Below are 13,698 nucleotides of genomic sequence, written 5' to 3'. Positions count from 1 at the left end.
AAAGATCGATTTTTGCCTTTTAATGCTTTGTGATGTAGTGGGAGAGACAGGAAGGTATGGCAGAGAGAGGGGAGGACACCCAGAAAGGGAATCGAACCCGGGTGGCTGCGGTAGGGACTGCGCCCTGATGGCCCGCCCTCTACCCGCTGGGGCGCCCCCATCCACTCATTAACCCTCTCGCTACAACTCAAGTAACCGTGGTAACCGCCAAGGGCAGGTCTGAACCATGTGGCCCCGTGCGGCGCACCACGGCAGCGGTACCCAGGCCTACAAGGGGCCCAGCCACTGGCCCATCAGGGCTCCTGACCGACCGACCGCGGGTCCCTGCTGTGATGCTCACCACCAGCTCATTCTGTTCTCATTAAGGGGTGAGAGATGGCTGCAAAGGGGAGTTCAGAAGCTACCCTCAACAGGTAACATAATGGTGACTAAAAGCAAGAAAGGAAATTAATACCAATACATTTTCTGTGAACGGAAAGTCTTCAGTGAAAAATTAAGTAGACTTAATGTTTGATCTTGGTTGAATCTGTTCTATTCAATTCAATTTTATTTGTATAGCCCTTAATCACCATTACAGACTCAAAGGGCTTAAAAGGCCAAATTTTTTGTATAAACTCTTTATTTCAGAGCAATATCTAACAATGAGCAGTAAAGCATTGTTTGAATGGAAGCGCACAGCTTCTATGCACTCCAATGGAATGGGGGTTAGCTACTGGGATCGCGGTACGATAGCTGTGGACCCTGAATAACTCTGTGTGGCTCCAGCTGCCCCCGCTGCCGTTTCTTACCCCGGTTTTGTCGCAGAGGTGCAGGGTGTTGAAGGAGCCCACTGCAAACACCTCCCCGTCCGGAGCCCAGGCCAGGGAGGTGACCGGGTAGTCCTGGGGAGAGGAGGAGTACAGCAGGCGGCCATAGCTGTCCCACACCTGCGGAGCAAAGAGCCCGTCAGTCACCAGGAGCAAACCTCCCCCTGACACCAGGAGCAGACAGACCACCGCTGCTCACCTTGTATTTACAGTCCTCGCCTCCCGACAGGATGAGCTCGTTCACAGAGTTCCAGTCCGCCTTCAGGATGAGCCCTTCGTGAGCCTTCCACTGGAGAGGAGAGGGGAAGAGGGTTCAGACTGAGACCGTCACATACAGACATCAGGCCACGGAGCACCAGATAGGTCTATGTGACCAGAGGCCAATAGGAAAGCACCGGCAGGCCATATCACATGTAACCAGGGGTTAAAAATAGGCACTTTACCGTGGTTCAAGGACATTGTAGCCTGCCCCTGGGTGTATTCTGATTATTAAAACTGTTTGAGTCTGACTGACCGAAGCTGTGAATAGGCCTTCCGACATGTGGGTGTGGATCTTCATGGGGCCTTGATTTGAGTTGGTTTAGGGGGCAACAACCAAAGTGGGCACCCGCCTTGTCCCTGGGGTGACCTGTGGAGGCCTCGCTCTGGATACTGGTTCCAATTAGCCCTCGCCATTAACCCACTACCACAACACTCACACAGCACAGAGTAACCAGCCGGCGCTCACTCTGCTCCAGCTTCTTCTATATTCCTTCAGCGTACGCTTCTCTCAAGGGGTGTGTGTGTGTGTGTGTGTGTGTGTGTGTGTGTGTGTGTGTGTGTGTGTGTGTGTGTGTGTGTGTGTGTGTGTGTGTGTGTGTGTGTGTGTGTGTGTGTATGTGTGAGTAGGGGGCTAGAAAGGTCACAGAGGTTATAGAGGGGATTCCTTCACAGCAAGTGGTTTCTTGAGGAGAGTTGATAGATTAAAAGAACGAGAGACAGTGTGTGTGTGTGTGTGTGTGTGTGTGTGTGTGTGTGTGTGTGTGTGTGTGTGTGTGTGTGTGTGTGTGTGTGTGTGTGTGTGTGTGTGTGTGTGTGTGTGTGTGTGTGTGTGTGTGTGTGTGTGTGTGTGTGTGTGTCTGTGAAAGCGCATATTAAGCGCTCCACTGTTTACTCAAGGTCCCAGGCCGTTCTCAGTTCCTAGAAGAACAATAAACAAATGTATACATGAAGAAAAAAGAAATTATCCAACTTTAGTCCAGCCGGACCATGAGGGCCAAGAGCAAGGGAGGGGGGACGATAGCAAACACCTCCTGAAGGATACCTACCATGCATACAGGTCGATGCAGTGAGGTTAAAATGAACAGCTTAATCAGACAAAAAAAACTGTATTTTGGGCCCATTTGCTTGTTTTCTCCAAGCATTTAATTCTCTCTTATTTGGAGGAGAAACTAGCTAAACGAAACAGCTTTAGGGGCTAGGTAAGCTGGCTGATAGCCTAGGCCATTTCATGCTATTACAATTGTGTGCCTGGCAGGATAAGTGGGATCTTATTTTGATCACAGCTCTGCCATTATCATAATATGGTGATTCGCTCTCTATTCGGTAAATGATACCGTGTGTGTATTTTTATGGTGAATAGGAAATGGTGGTAAGGGCTATAGAACAGGTCACTCTCACCCAATAATAGACTTGCTCTATTGCCTGCTTTTAGACATGCAAACACACTAACTCACAAACATAAACGCGCGCACACACCTGTATGACTTTAGCACTGGGTTGCAGGGGTTTGATGACTAATTGTCTTCCTGATGTGTAGAGGATTCTGTCGGAGTCTGGACCCCAGGCTACGGAATACACCGGAGAACCTAGGAAAACACGGTCACACAGAGTCCAATGAATACTGAGCCCTTTCCAAGATCGGGTCCAAACAAGCCCTGCATCAGCATTCGGAGAGCAGGGCGTCTGGGTCCGACCCCTCCCGGGGCATTCTGTGTGTGAAGGTCACCTGTTCACACAGACCTCCCTGTACCTTCGACACTCATACATAGGGGTTGTAACGACTCACTGCGGATCTGAGCCTAGCTTGGGTAACTCAAGGTTCAACACGACAAAATGCAAAGAGTGGAGGTCCACAGGTTGATCGTGTGCCCCCGTCCTGCCAAACAGAGGAGTGAGAGGGCCAGCCCTCGGGCTCCGCAGCCCTCCTCTCCTGGCTCAGAGGGGTCGAGGCCCGTCCCAGCGCTCACCCCCGTAAGCTTTCCGAGAGTCACGGGTCTGCAGGTCGCATCCCCGCCGCACCCCACCCAACCACACCAGAGCCCACTGCTCAGCAGAACACAACCAACCTGCGTGTGTGTGTGTGCGTGTGTGTAAAAAGCTAGATGAGTGGTGGGTGGGGGGGGTTCTGACATTTAACCCCACTCCAGGTGCATGTGGTTTCTCACAGCTGTGAGCGGTGTAAAACCAAGTTCACTCCGTCTCACAAACTCACCCGAACCAGTTTCTCTTTATCACATTTTAATCATCTTGAAGAATAAAAAAAGTTCACAATCTAAACACTGCATTCTCAACGGGCCCTCTGGCGGAATACCTGTGGGCCCTTCAGCAGAGGTTCTGTAATGGTTCAAGCTTCAACGATATTAACAAGGGCCAATTCTGAAGAGGGCAGGCTGAGCTTGGGCTGTCCTCCTCACCAGCGCCCACCTGCTGACCGCGTGCTCCACTCATCTGTTTCCACTGAGGCTCTGTACAATTGCTCCGTGCTCACTAAGCCACAGGAGGGTTCTGATTGGGCCAGAGATATTTAAAAGCGCATTGCCCATTATAAGTCTATCAACAGGGATACGTGAACAACACTCGACACTTGTTCTCTTGTGATCCGTCAAACAATACAATGTAGCGTCAAAACAACCGCGTTTTGAATACATCCACCAAGCCCTTACGTTGAGGCTGTATGTTTCCGACAGGGTTAGGGTTAAAGGTTGTATCAGCGATTCTAGGCTGAAACATAAATGATCACATTCATCTGATCTTCCCACGCGATCCGCTAGCTGCCCGCCCCATAAGCGGTGGGTGTTGTGGGGTTTTGCGCTGCGTTCGTGATCTGGATGCACGAAATACGGAAGGGAGGGGCGAGCGGGCTCTGTTCGTTTGGGAGCTCGCTTCAAATACCAACAGAAGTGACGTCACCCTGCATCGCTGATACAACCTTTAACACCAGAGCGGACTTATTCGACTGTGGGCCGAGGCCGGAGTTGAAGCGCTTGCCAGAAACCACTGCGCTTAAACACCCTGGCCTGCACTGTGGCTCTGTTCTGGTGTCCACCATTCAGCGACACGTTCGCCAGCCAACCAACCGAGGGAAGTGCACGTGAAGGCTAACCCTCAGCTTCAGCCGGGGTGTTCCTCTAGACAAACCTTCTCCCTTATCCTCCACCACGCTCCTCTCTCACCACTGATCTAGCAGGGACTGATGAAACAATTAATGAGCGCGGCGCCTGAAACGTGCCCACTGGCAAGAATAAATGAAACATTATCGGTTGCTCTAAATGGCCTCACTCCAACATTACGTTGTACCGTTATGGTGCATTCAATAAAAAAAGGGAGGGGGTGACAATGGAGCAGTGTCTTAATTTTCTGTAATCCGCTTTCAACTTCTGAGGTCTAGTGTGTGTGTGGGTGTGTGTGTGTGTGTGTCAAAGTCATTACACTTGAGCAGCAAACATAATACCACCTACCGTGATTACCTTTGTACTTGTTAATTATTGAGGCCAATATCTACCAAATCACACTAGAGGGCAGTGGTTGAGTGCGAGATGTTGAATGATCTTACGAGGGTTTAATTTAATTCAAGTTGATTGTGGGCGCAGGTTGGATGGCCACCTCGACTAAACAGCTCGATATCGTTATATACATGGGACCTAGGCCCACACATGCGGGGGGCCTTGTGCCGTATGCAGTCGTACCTTGCTGTGCCAGTGTCGAACGCAGCATGCCACTTTTAGACCAGATCTTTATCTGCCCATCCTCTCCAGCTAGACAAGAAAAGAGACAAGCGTCATACTTATATTATACACGCATTGCAGATTTAGGCGGGTAACGAATGACCCAATGATGTGCGTCATCGGTGCAAAGAGGTGACAAGCATTAAGCACAGTTGCATGGACAGAGAGAGGGAGTGTTCTTACCTGTGATCAGAGCCGTGCCATCGTAGTTCCACCGCCCGGCCAGAACGGCCCCTTTGTGGGCTTCCACGCTCTTCTCGATTCGTCCGCTTTTGGAAGCCAGATGGAATTTCCCTGCGGGGCAGCCAGAGGGAGAAGGGCTGTTAGTCTCAGTCACGAGGCTGTCGGAGTTCAGGAGAGGGATGTAGTGATGCAACCGGCACCGCAGAGAGGCGGAAGACTCATTACATTTTTCTAGCAAAACAACACAACTCAAAGGTTAGAAATGCACTACCAAGAGGTTCTTAAGATAATGCAGTGAAAGACAATTTAAGTCTAAATGAACACAACATAATATCTATTAGACAGGCATGGAGACGTCGGAGATACTAGACGTACTATATACTTTGTGGTCAAGATTATTAAATAAAGCTACATTTCCTATGATTTCTGATCGCCTAAAGCAAATCAGCTTGCTACTGCTCGCTCCTGGTTCTAAATTTAAGCGCAACACAGAAAGTGGCCCCTGTTCTGCCTGTCACCGTTTCAGGACAGCAGCTAGCGCTCATAATACCCAGTTTTGGCTGAACTAATACCACAATATAAACAGGTTAAAAAACGAACCTAAAAATATCCAAAAGGATTTCTAGATACATACGAAGAGCACCTCCCAACATTGAAACAGAATAGAAGGAGAACAGAGATGTAATAGTTGGCTATCTTTCGTGCTGGTTTTGTTGGTAACTTATTAAAGTTGTGTTTCATTAACATTCATTATGTAACATATTAATTACATATATCCATGTGTTAAATTAGGATTTAACCTGAAAATCGTTGTCTATATCTTGGGGAAATCTCTCCAGGATAGCTTGTCAAGACACTGTTCACTGATCCTGAATCCTCAGACGCCAGCCTTCCGAGTTGCATCACTTCGTCATTACCGGTCTCAAAGTATTTATAGCGTTCCTGTTCGTCTTTGTGATTGTGTCATGAAATTGGCTAGTCGTTGTTTATTCTTAGCTACATTAGCCTCTTTAGCGAACCAGCCCGAAAACAAACACAACTTTACAGTGTATTGCACGCACAGCAATGCATAAATTGGTGACTGGAATAAAGTAGCAATGTAATCAAGCGTGTAATTGCATTTAAAATACAACAATAAAATAAGACAATAAAATGACCGATGTGGTACAAATTCAAAAAAATAATATCTCCTTAAGGGCACAACCATTTTGTTGAGAGCTTCATCACTACTCTACGATTTCCGAAAGATGAAGACCCAAAGGGGGCGTGCCTCAGAGAAATGCTGCAAGAAAGCTGGGAGATCTTCGCCTTTCGACTCGGAAGTCTGGCGTCCGAGGATTAAGGAACACACCATGCTTCCTAGTCAGAGACATGAGCGACTACTGCGTTAGTCTTACGATGAACACTCTGTGAAAAGGGTCTCTTGGTCCTAGCTCATGTAAGGAGATGCATTTGTCCTGTTGAACTACAGGTCCTATAAATCAATTTAAACAATCATACAACGTGGTTCTTGTGAGGGGGTGCTGATTCATGAATGTATGACTTATGTTGTAGTTTAGGTATTGTATAGGTGCAGGCAGAAGTTTCACTGCGAACGGAGTCGACAGAATCGGTAGAACCACTTGATTTGTTTACTTTCAGCAGCTTGCTGTGTGAGATGAAGCTCTTTAATTGATTGCATGAATTATGGTGCTCACATCTCAGCTAATTAATATTGGCCATATACCCATGTGTCAACGGCTCAATCAGCAGCCACATTTGTTATGAGCCAAGCAAGCTTGACATGGTCCATAGCATGTCAAGAAAAGTGACATCACATATCAGCCTGAAGGTGTAACAGGATATTTACACAAATCTTACAAGACATTGGGAGTCATTGACCTTGAAGACAGGCATCAAAACAAGATCCTCACCCCTGTTAAACCAAATTACCCAATTGGTATTTGACGATGTTCACAAAATCAGCGAAAGGGTTCATAAACAGGCATGTGTTATACTGTTAATGCAGTTATCCTGTGCTGTGATCTACTGTATGTTCACCACATGCAATAATAGAATGCCAGACTGTATAGCAAATGTATTTAATGTATTTAAAAGTGCAAATCTATCATATGTGTGGAAAAATATTGGCCCTTTTTCATGTTTTTCATATAAGTGGGTTATAAAACCGTGGACTGGGCGATATACTTTCCCAGACCCCAAAGCCATAATAGGAATTGTGTTATTCTGAACCCTTGTAGCCCAGTCCCAAGTCATATTAAGACAAACATATTGGGTTTGAGGAACATTAACATTACTTGTATGCCACTTCATCCACCTCTAACTCACTCAGTGACCTAAAGTTGCGGAGGTCATGTGTTGAGAAGGGCAGACTGAGAAGGGTCACGGGGTAAGAGACCGTCGGCTAGTGTTGGCACTACAGTCGTCAGAAATACGAGAGACATTTGTCCGAAGGTGAGACAGGCTGCGTGGCGAAGTGGATCGTAACAAAAAAGTAAATAGCAATAAAGTTTTCACTACTCCCAGCTCTGCCAGGGAAAATTGCTGCTTTGCTGTTTGTGGGTGTGTTTGTGAAACTCTACACTGCCATTAGTGCTGGGAGCACATGCTGTCAGCCATCCCTGTGCACCCCGGCCTGTAGGTCTACGTCTGAAACTCCCAACGAAACCCCAGGTCAGACGAGCACTTCCATTGTTTTTCTTATGTCTTTATGCCCTCGGAGAGCAGTGGGGGAGATAATAGGTGGCTACCATCATATAATGTACCTAAGGCCAGAAAATATCCAAATGATTCCTGAAATTAGAATACATTGGTTCAGCTTGATGGCGAATTGTTCCAGAAATGATTAAGCATTTCAAACAAAGTATGCCAACACATTTAAAATGAATGTAAATGCTCACTTGTACATCAATACAGAATAGGTCCTGAATTCTATTTGTCCAGTTGTTTTCTTGGAAATGTACACTTAAAGTTGAATCTGTTGTAGGTGATCCAATATTGAGTGCATGCTCTGAAAGCCTCACCTTGACTCTTAAAGGATTGAATCACATGCCTCCTATGGTTTGATCTATGATAATTGGGCCTCCCTGTTTAACTTAGTAATAAGTCAAATTACAGAACGAAGAGCATTCAATGGGTCCTTAATTCAATTCTGAGCGGTTTCACTCATTGTAATTATAAACAGCCTACAACCACTTTTTTTTTTCCTTCAGTATTAAATCAAATGGGGTTTGATCTTCAGTCAGATTATAGTGCGGCCCTTACCCAAATATTGTCTGATAACCAACAATATCACATGGTGTCCACTGGATTGACACACTTCTACTAGTGTGGGTGAGAGACAGAGCCGACACCACTGTAGAAAGAAAAAGGGTTTTAACTTGCCATCAGTGCTTGTGAGGACAAATGTATCCGCCTGTACCAGCTTCTTGCCTCCCACCGTTTTGGGGAACCAGTGCAAATCAATGGGGTAGGTGTCCTCTGGCAGCCGGACCACCAGGCTAGTCTCACTGGTCAGCAGGTTCCATCGGAGTATCTGATGGTCCTCACTGCATGAGAACAATTCATCGGCTGTGGTCCATCCCACACAGCTCACAAGTTCCTTATGTGTGCCAGTGTTAAGAAAACATGATTATTGCTGAACATGTTGGTCTATGAAAGGTTGAGTTCAATAGAATTTAGCAAGACCGAAACAAATACATGATCTCTTGTCGTCTCAGAAATGACATGTTTCGGACGTCTTGTAGTATTAAAAAGGATATGTTTTGGCTCCTTCAGAAGCGATGTTTTCAACCTCATGGTAGCACGCTGTTGCTGTTGGGCATGAATACAATAAGGTTACGTACTAGTTAGAGTACACCGTGGACCCCTTATAAGCTTAGCCAATACAACCGAACTTAACAATGCAATAGACAAAATGGTAGCACTATCAAAACAAGCATGAGAGCCGCCAGTGTACAGTGTACAGAAGTCCTTGTTTACGTCGTGACATCGACGTCTGTCGTTGCTACGGAGCCACTGTTGCTATCGTAGCAACAGTCAAACATGAAAGCTCATGTTAACTTACCCTTCTGTATGGGACATTCAATAAAGTGTCCCGAGGCACGTAATACAACCAGTGTACGCCTACTACTCGTTTAATTCAAGGTTAAGTGTATAAATTAGTGTAACACATGAAGAACGCACACACCTCAGGTATGTGATGCTACCCTTTACAGCTCTAACCTAATTTACCGCGAGAGCTAGCGGATCATAGACGCTTTGGCTCGTAGTTCTCGCGAGAGCTTATGGTCTCCCTTCCTTGGTAACGGATTTTCCCCAAGTTTTCAGAGAATAGCAATGGTCTGTTTAAGATGTATAGTTTACAACAATGTTGTACGATTAAAACACAAATACAACTCATTGTTAACTAACTGATTTATATTTCGCCCGAGTCCATGATAAACTACTCATCTGGGCGGGGCTTAACTCTACGTAACTAAGCAACCGTTTGAACATGTAGGCTGTAACAACAACAGTCTACTTCATTTCACCGGTTGAATTGTCTAAATACTTAGAAGTGGTATTGGCATAATTTTAAATTGATTTTAATACTTATATTCAAGCTTATTTATATATGTATATAATATCTGTGTCGTATGAGGCCTCCCGGGTAGCACGTGAGCGCTGGCGCCTCGCCCCCTTTTTGAATTTTGTGTTTTGTTTTTTTTCTGCTCCCTGCCATTCTAACGTCCCATGGTGCATTGCGTCAGTTTATAACGAATTTGGTTCGTCGGTGGAGTTTAGGCGCCATTTACAAGCGAGTGTTTCAGGTTGGAAAGCGATTCAAAATGACACGGGATTAATACTTCTGGACGCTATTTCCTCGGATATCAAAGTCTTTTCACGGCCTCGTTTAGGACAGAAAACATTCGGACTCAGCCCTAACGAGTGACTCACAGGTAAACCGAGAAGGATTTAGAAGGGAAAACTAGTCGGGCAAATCGGTTCGGAGAAGGCGGATAAGTTATCGCTGGCTCTAACGTACGCCCGCTCCGGAATACGTGTTAAGCGGAACTGTTCTTAACGGATCTCCTGGAAATACATTTACAACAACTAACTAAACCAGGGTATCAGGCGTTTATTTAACTTTAAAAAGCGTATATGTAATGTTGCTGATCCTAACGTTGACGTGTAAAGAGTGGCGCAGCACGTACGCGGGTTGTTTCCGCGTAAAGTTCGCCAAAGATTTCGTCAAAAGACTGCCGAATAACGACACATGTAACAATATCGCTAAATGTCGTTTTTGGTCCAGATCCAAACGGACAAAGCTGGTTAGACACGACTAGTTGGGCCAACCTGCCCACAGTACTAGTTAGTATAACCACAGCTAACGCTAGTTACGTGCAGAGAGTCGCTGTTAGGACGTGGTTCTGGGGATCAGGGGGGGTTCAGCGCTTCAACCCACCATGTACTGGACCTTCACAGGTCCAGAGAGGTCCTATGACCCGGGTGAAACGCTGCGTGGGCTGCCTCGATGGCCGTGTAGGTCTCGGTGGGACTCTGTTAACGGCGGTCCTTTAGTCCACTCCCCACACGCATCGTCGCTGGGGTTTGAGCAGCCCTGCGTTTTTCATTATCTGTCACATTAAGACTTGGTTCTGCACTTTTCCGCGGCCTTGCAGCCCGGGATGACTGTTATAGGGACTCTGATCGCTAACGTTACACAGGAGGATTCGTGTTTTTTCATAATTGGATCGGTCTCACTACAGATCCCTGGGATTTGGTGGGTTTCGTGTAGATTTTGTCCGTTGCAGTGTTTTTGACCGTTGCAGTGAAACAGACGGACATTTGAGCGCTGCTAAAGAATAATACTGTGCAAGATGCTACGGGAAGTCACTGCGTCGTCTGCGTTATTATCTGAGGAACACTTAACTTATAAACCAACTAGCGTTAAACGGACAATTTGAAAGATATTCTCACTCAAAACAAATCATTTGGATTTTGCATTTAGTCATTTCTTAATTTCCTGACATACAAACTAGGCCACATAGTTAACGTGGATACAATGGATTGGCAAGAGTGACAGGCGCAAAAACAGACATGGGAATATTTTTTTATTTTTTTGAAACCTATGATCCCTTTTAGATTTCGAATCATGCCGTCCAAAACGGCCAAGAGCTCCACTGCGACGGCCAAGTCGAGAGGGAAAGGGTCTCAGCCCCGGAGTGACTCCGAGGACGAGCTGGTTGGACCCCCTAAAGTAACCAGGTCCAAAGTAACCAGTTCCAAAGAAACCAGTTCCAGTGCTCAAGAGGAGGCACCTCCGACCACTGGCAAGTAACAAAGGCTGTTTTGGTGTCTCTGCATCCAAATAAGTTGTGTTCACTCAATGGCGATGGGTGTCGTTGATGGAAGGCTGTGAGTGCCAGTTGGCACGGTTTGTTTAGTTGTCTTTTTTTTTGGTCATTAATTAACCAACCCACAGTCAGATGGGTCTATGTTTTTTAAGAAGCGGTTATCAATAAATCGAAATTATATTTTTGGGGTTATAACTATAATGGCGTCGAGTGTTGTTTTTCAAATCTTCTCAACGAGCAAGGTAATATATTTATAATAATGATGTGTTTCCCTATTCCTGACAATGGATATTCAACATATTTTTTTAAGTCGAAGAAGGAGCATTTAGGGCAGGGTTCAGTGCGTGTTTAGTGTTTTGTTTGGTGCTGGTGTGGAGGAACTTTTTAATGTGTATCCATCGTTTGGTTCTGTATATTAACAAGGAGATTATTAACAAACATCGACTATGTGGCTTGTTGATGCTTCTCTGAACACAATAGTGTTAACAGTACGTCGTATTCGTGTGGCTGTATGGAAACTTTATGCCGAAGAGTAAAAATCGTACAATCTGACTGACTGCATTGTGTTAATGATAAAGTGTTGTGTAGTTATTTATCCTCGACGGAGGCACTACAGCGAACTATAAACAGGGACCTTCATTGTGTGTGGCTTTTGTGCAATGCATTGGATTAATGCGTTAACGGTGAAGATAGTTTTTCATGGTGCCCCTAGATTTAAGAACAAAGAAATAAGACAGTCAACTTTTCTCGGTGTCCTTGTCCGTCTGCTGTGTCCAACTCCCTGGCTGTTTTGTTTGTTTGTTTTGCCCTGCCACCCATCCCCCACATACAGACGTCCCCACCTGAAATGAATCGCAATGAGGGATTTTAAAGTAATGCTTTTGCCACAGATCCGTCTCAGGGGCAGGGCGCCGAGGTGGTTGATGACCGGAGTTTGGAGGAGATTCTCGGTAGCATCCCTCCACCCCCGCCCCCCGCCATGACCAATGAACCGGGCGCTCCACGCTTGATGATAACGCATTTAGTTAATAGGAATTTTAAATCGTATGCCGGTGAGCAGATTCTGGGACCTTTCCACAAGGTACAAAAAAAAAATACGATTGGGATGATTTTCATTATTTGAAAAATATGAGTGGGATATGATTTTTTTTATTTAAAGTCAATACTAATTTTTGATTGAATTGTTGGTCAGTACCAATTTTGCTTTCTCGTGTAGAACCTACACTTGTAATAATTACATTCATTGTAATTTTGTCAATTTTTATAAAACAAAGCCCTATGGAAAAAGAGTTATAGTTGTAGAAGTGCAAATTACAGACACACCATTTTGATTTAGACAGCATCTTCCTCTTGCTGATGTGGTTATGTTCTGACATTCTTCAAATCTAGACTCCTGGTATTTTTCACTGTCTTGAGCACTGCTATTATTGCACTTGAAGAAAATAACATATTTTTATTAATGATTATTTTATTCTACTGATATTTATTTTCCTTTCCAGCGCTTTTCCTGCATTATTGGGCCGAACGGCAGTGGAAAGTCCAACGTCATAGACTCCATGCTCTTTGTGTTCGGCTGCAGAGCTCAAAAGATCAGGTCAAAAAAGGTCTCTGTGCTGATTCACAGCTCAGAGGAGCACAAGGATGTGCAAAGCTGCACAGTGGAAGTGCACTTTCACAAGATTATTGACAAGGTATCTAACGCACACAGTCTATTCATTTCTGTCCTCACTCACTTCTCACCACGCAAGCTAATTTCAGATAATTTTAGATATTTTTTCCAATAGACTCACTCGTAGTGTAACAGAGTTTCACAACTCGATATTGTTGCACAAATGATTCAGACAAAGAATCATAGCAGTCAAAGTTGGAAGACAAAAGCCACACAACAGGCCATATTATATTCATATTTTTATTATTATGAATCACCCCCTAATAACATTAAAGATCATTATTATTATTTATATATTTTATTTTATGCTTCTATTAAATTTGTTTTGGCTATGGCACAACGTGACGAATAAGTTACGTTACTTTATGCCATAGTGAGAAATACCAAATAATTTATTTTATTAAAATCAGCTAGAGGAATATCGCCTTAACGGTCTGCATGTACACTCAGTCAAAGGGTGAAATAGGCAGATAAATAAACCAAATTTAACTTTTGTGATTTGTTGATCATTTAAATAATGGATAAATATTCTTGACGGCAGTCTTTCTCCCGTGGTTTACCATTCAACGTTAAATGTGTTTAGCCTGATCCTAGAATACACTGGTACACGCGTGTAGGGCATAGCAGCCTCGTAGGGGCCTGGGCTCATGTTGCCATGGTGTGGCTGCATGGTTTTGCTTGTGATCGTTCTACCAGAGTTATCAATATTCCTGGTG

The 13,698-nt window shown here is 44.9% G+C and overlaps 2 protein-coding genes across 4 annotated transcripts in view; one reads left to right on the top strand and one right to left on the bottom strand.

Annotated features, from left to right (window-relative positions):
* ift80 (intraflagellar transport 80 homolog (Chlamydomonas)) overlaps positions 1–9,198 on the bottom strand; it is a 46,624-nt gene extending 37,426 nt beyond the window's left edge. The window contains exons 1-8 of one of the 2 annotated variants that reach the window (XM_056610952.1): positions 9,042–9,198; positions 8,739–8,788; positions 8,360–8,583; positions 4,976–5,086; positions 4,754–4,822; positions 2,544–2,653; positions 1,006–1,095; positions 789–926 (exon numbers count right to left, since the gene is read on the bottom strand). In XM_056610952.1, the coding sequence (XP_056466927.1) occupies positions 789–926; positions 1,006–1,095; positions 2,544–2,653; positions 4,754–4,822; positions 4,976–5,086; positions 8,360–8,583; positions 8,739–8,773 (777 nt within the window). In that variant the 5' untranslated portion in view covers positions 8,774–8,788; positions 9,042–9,198. The other variant, XM_056610953.1, reaches the window with a different exon arrangement.
* A 513-nt stretch (positions 9,199–9,711) lies between these two features.
* The window catches only part of smc4 (structural maintenance of chromosomes 4), a 19,908-nt gene continuing 15,921 nt past the window's right edge, over positions 9,712–13,698 (top strand). Inside the window, exons 1-4 of one of the 2 annotated variants that reach the window (XM_056610942.1) lie at positions 9,712–9,915; positions 11,102–11,289; positions 12,204–12,394; positions 12,813–13,004. In XM_056610942.1, the coding sequence (XP_056466917.1) occupies positions 11,112–11,289; positions 12,204–12,394; positions 12,813–13,004 (561 nt within the window). In that variant the 5' untranslated portion in view covers positions 9,712–9,915; positions 11,102–11,111. The other variant, XM_056610943.1, reaches the window with a different exon arrangement.

Source organism: Gadus chalcogrammus, chromosome 16, assembly GCF_026213295.1.
Source record: "Gadus chalcogrammus isolate NIFS_2021 chromosome 16, NIFS_Gcha_1.0, whole genome shotgun sequence".
NCBI classification, from domain to species: domain Eukaryota; kingdom Metazoa; phylum Chordata; class Actinopteri; order Gadiformes; family Gadidae; genus Gadus; species Gadus chalcogrammus.
The sequence above is the reverse complement of the archived record's forward strand: the minus strand, read 5'-3'. Positions and strand labels throughout refer to the sequence as shown.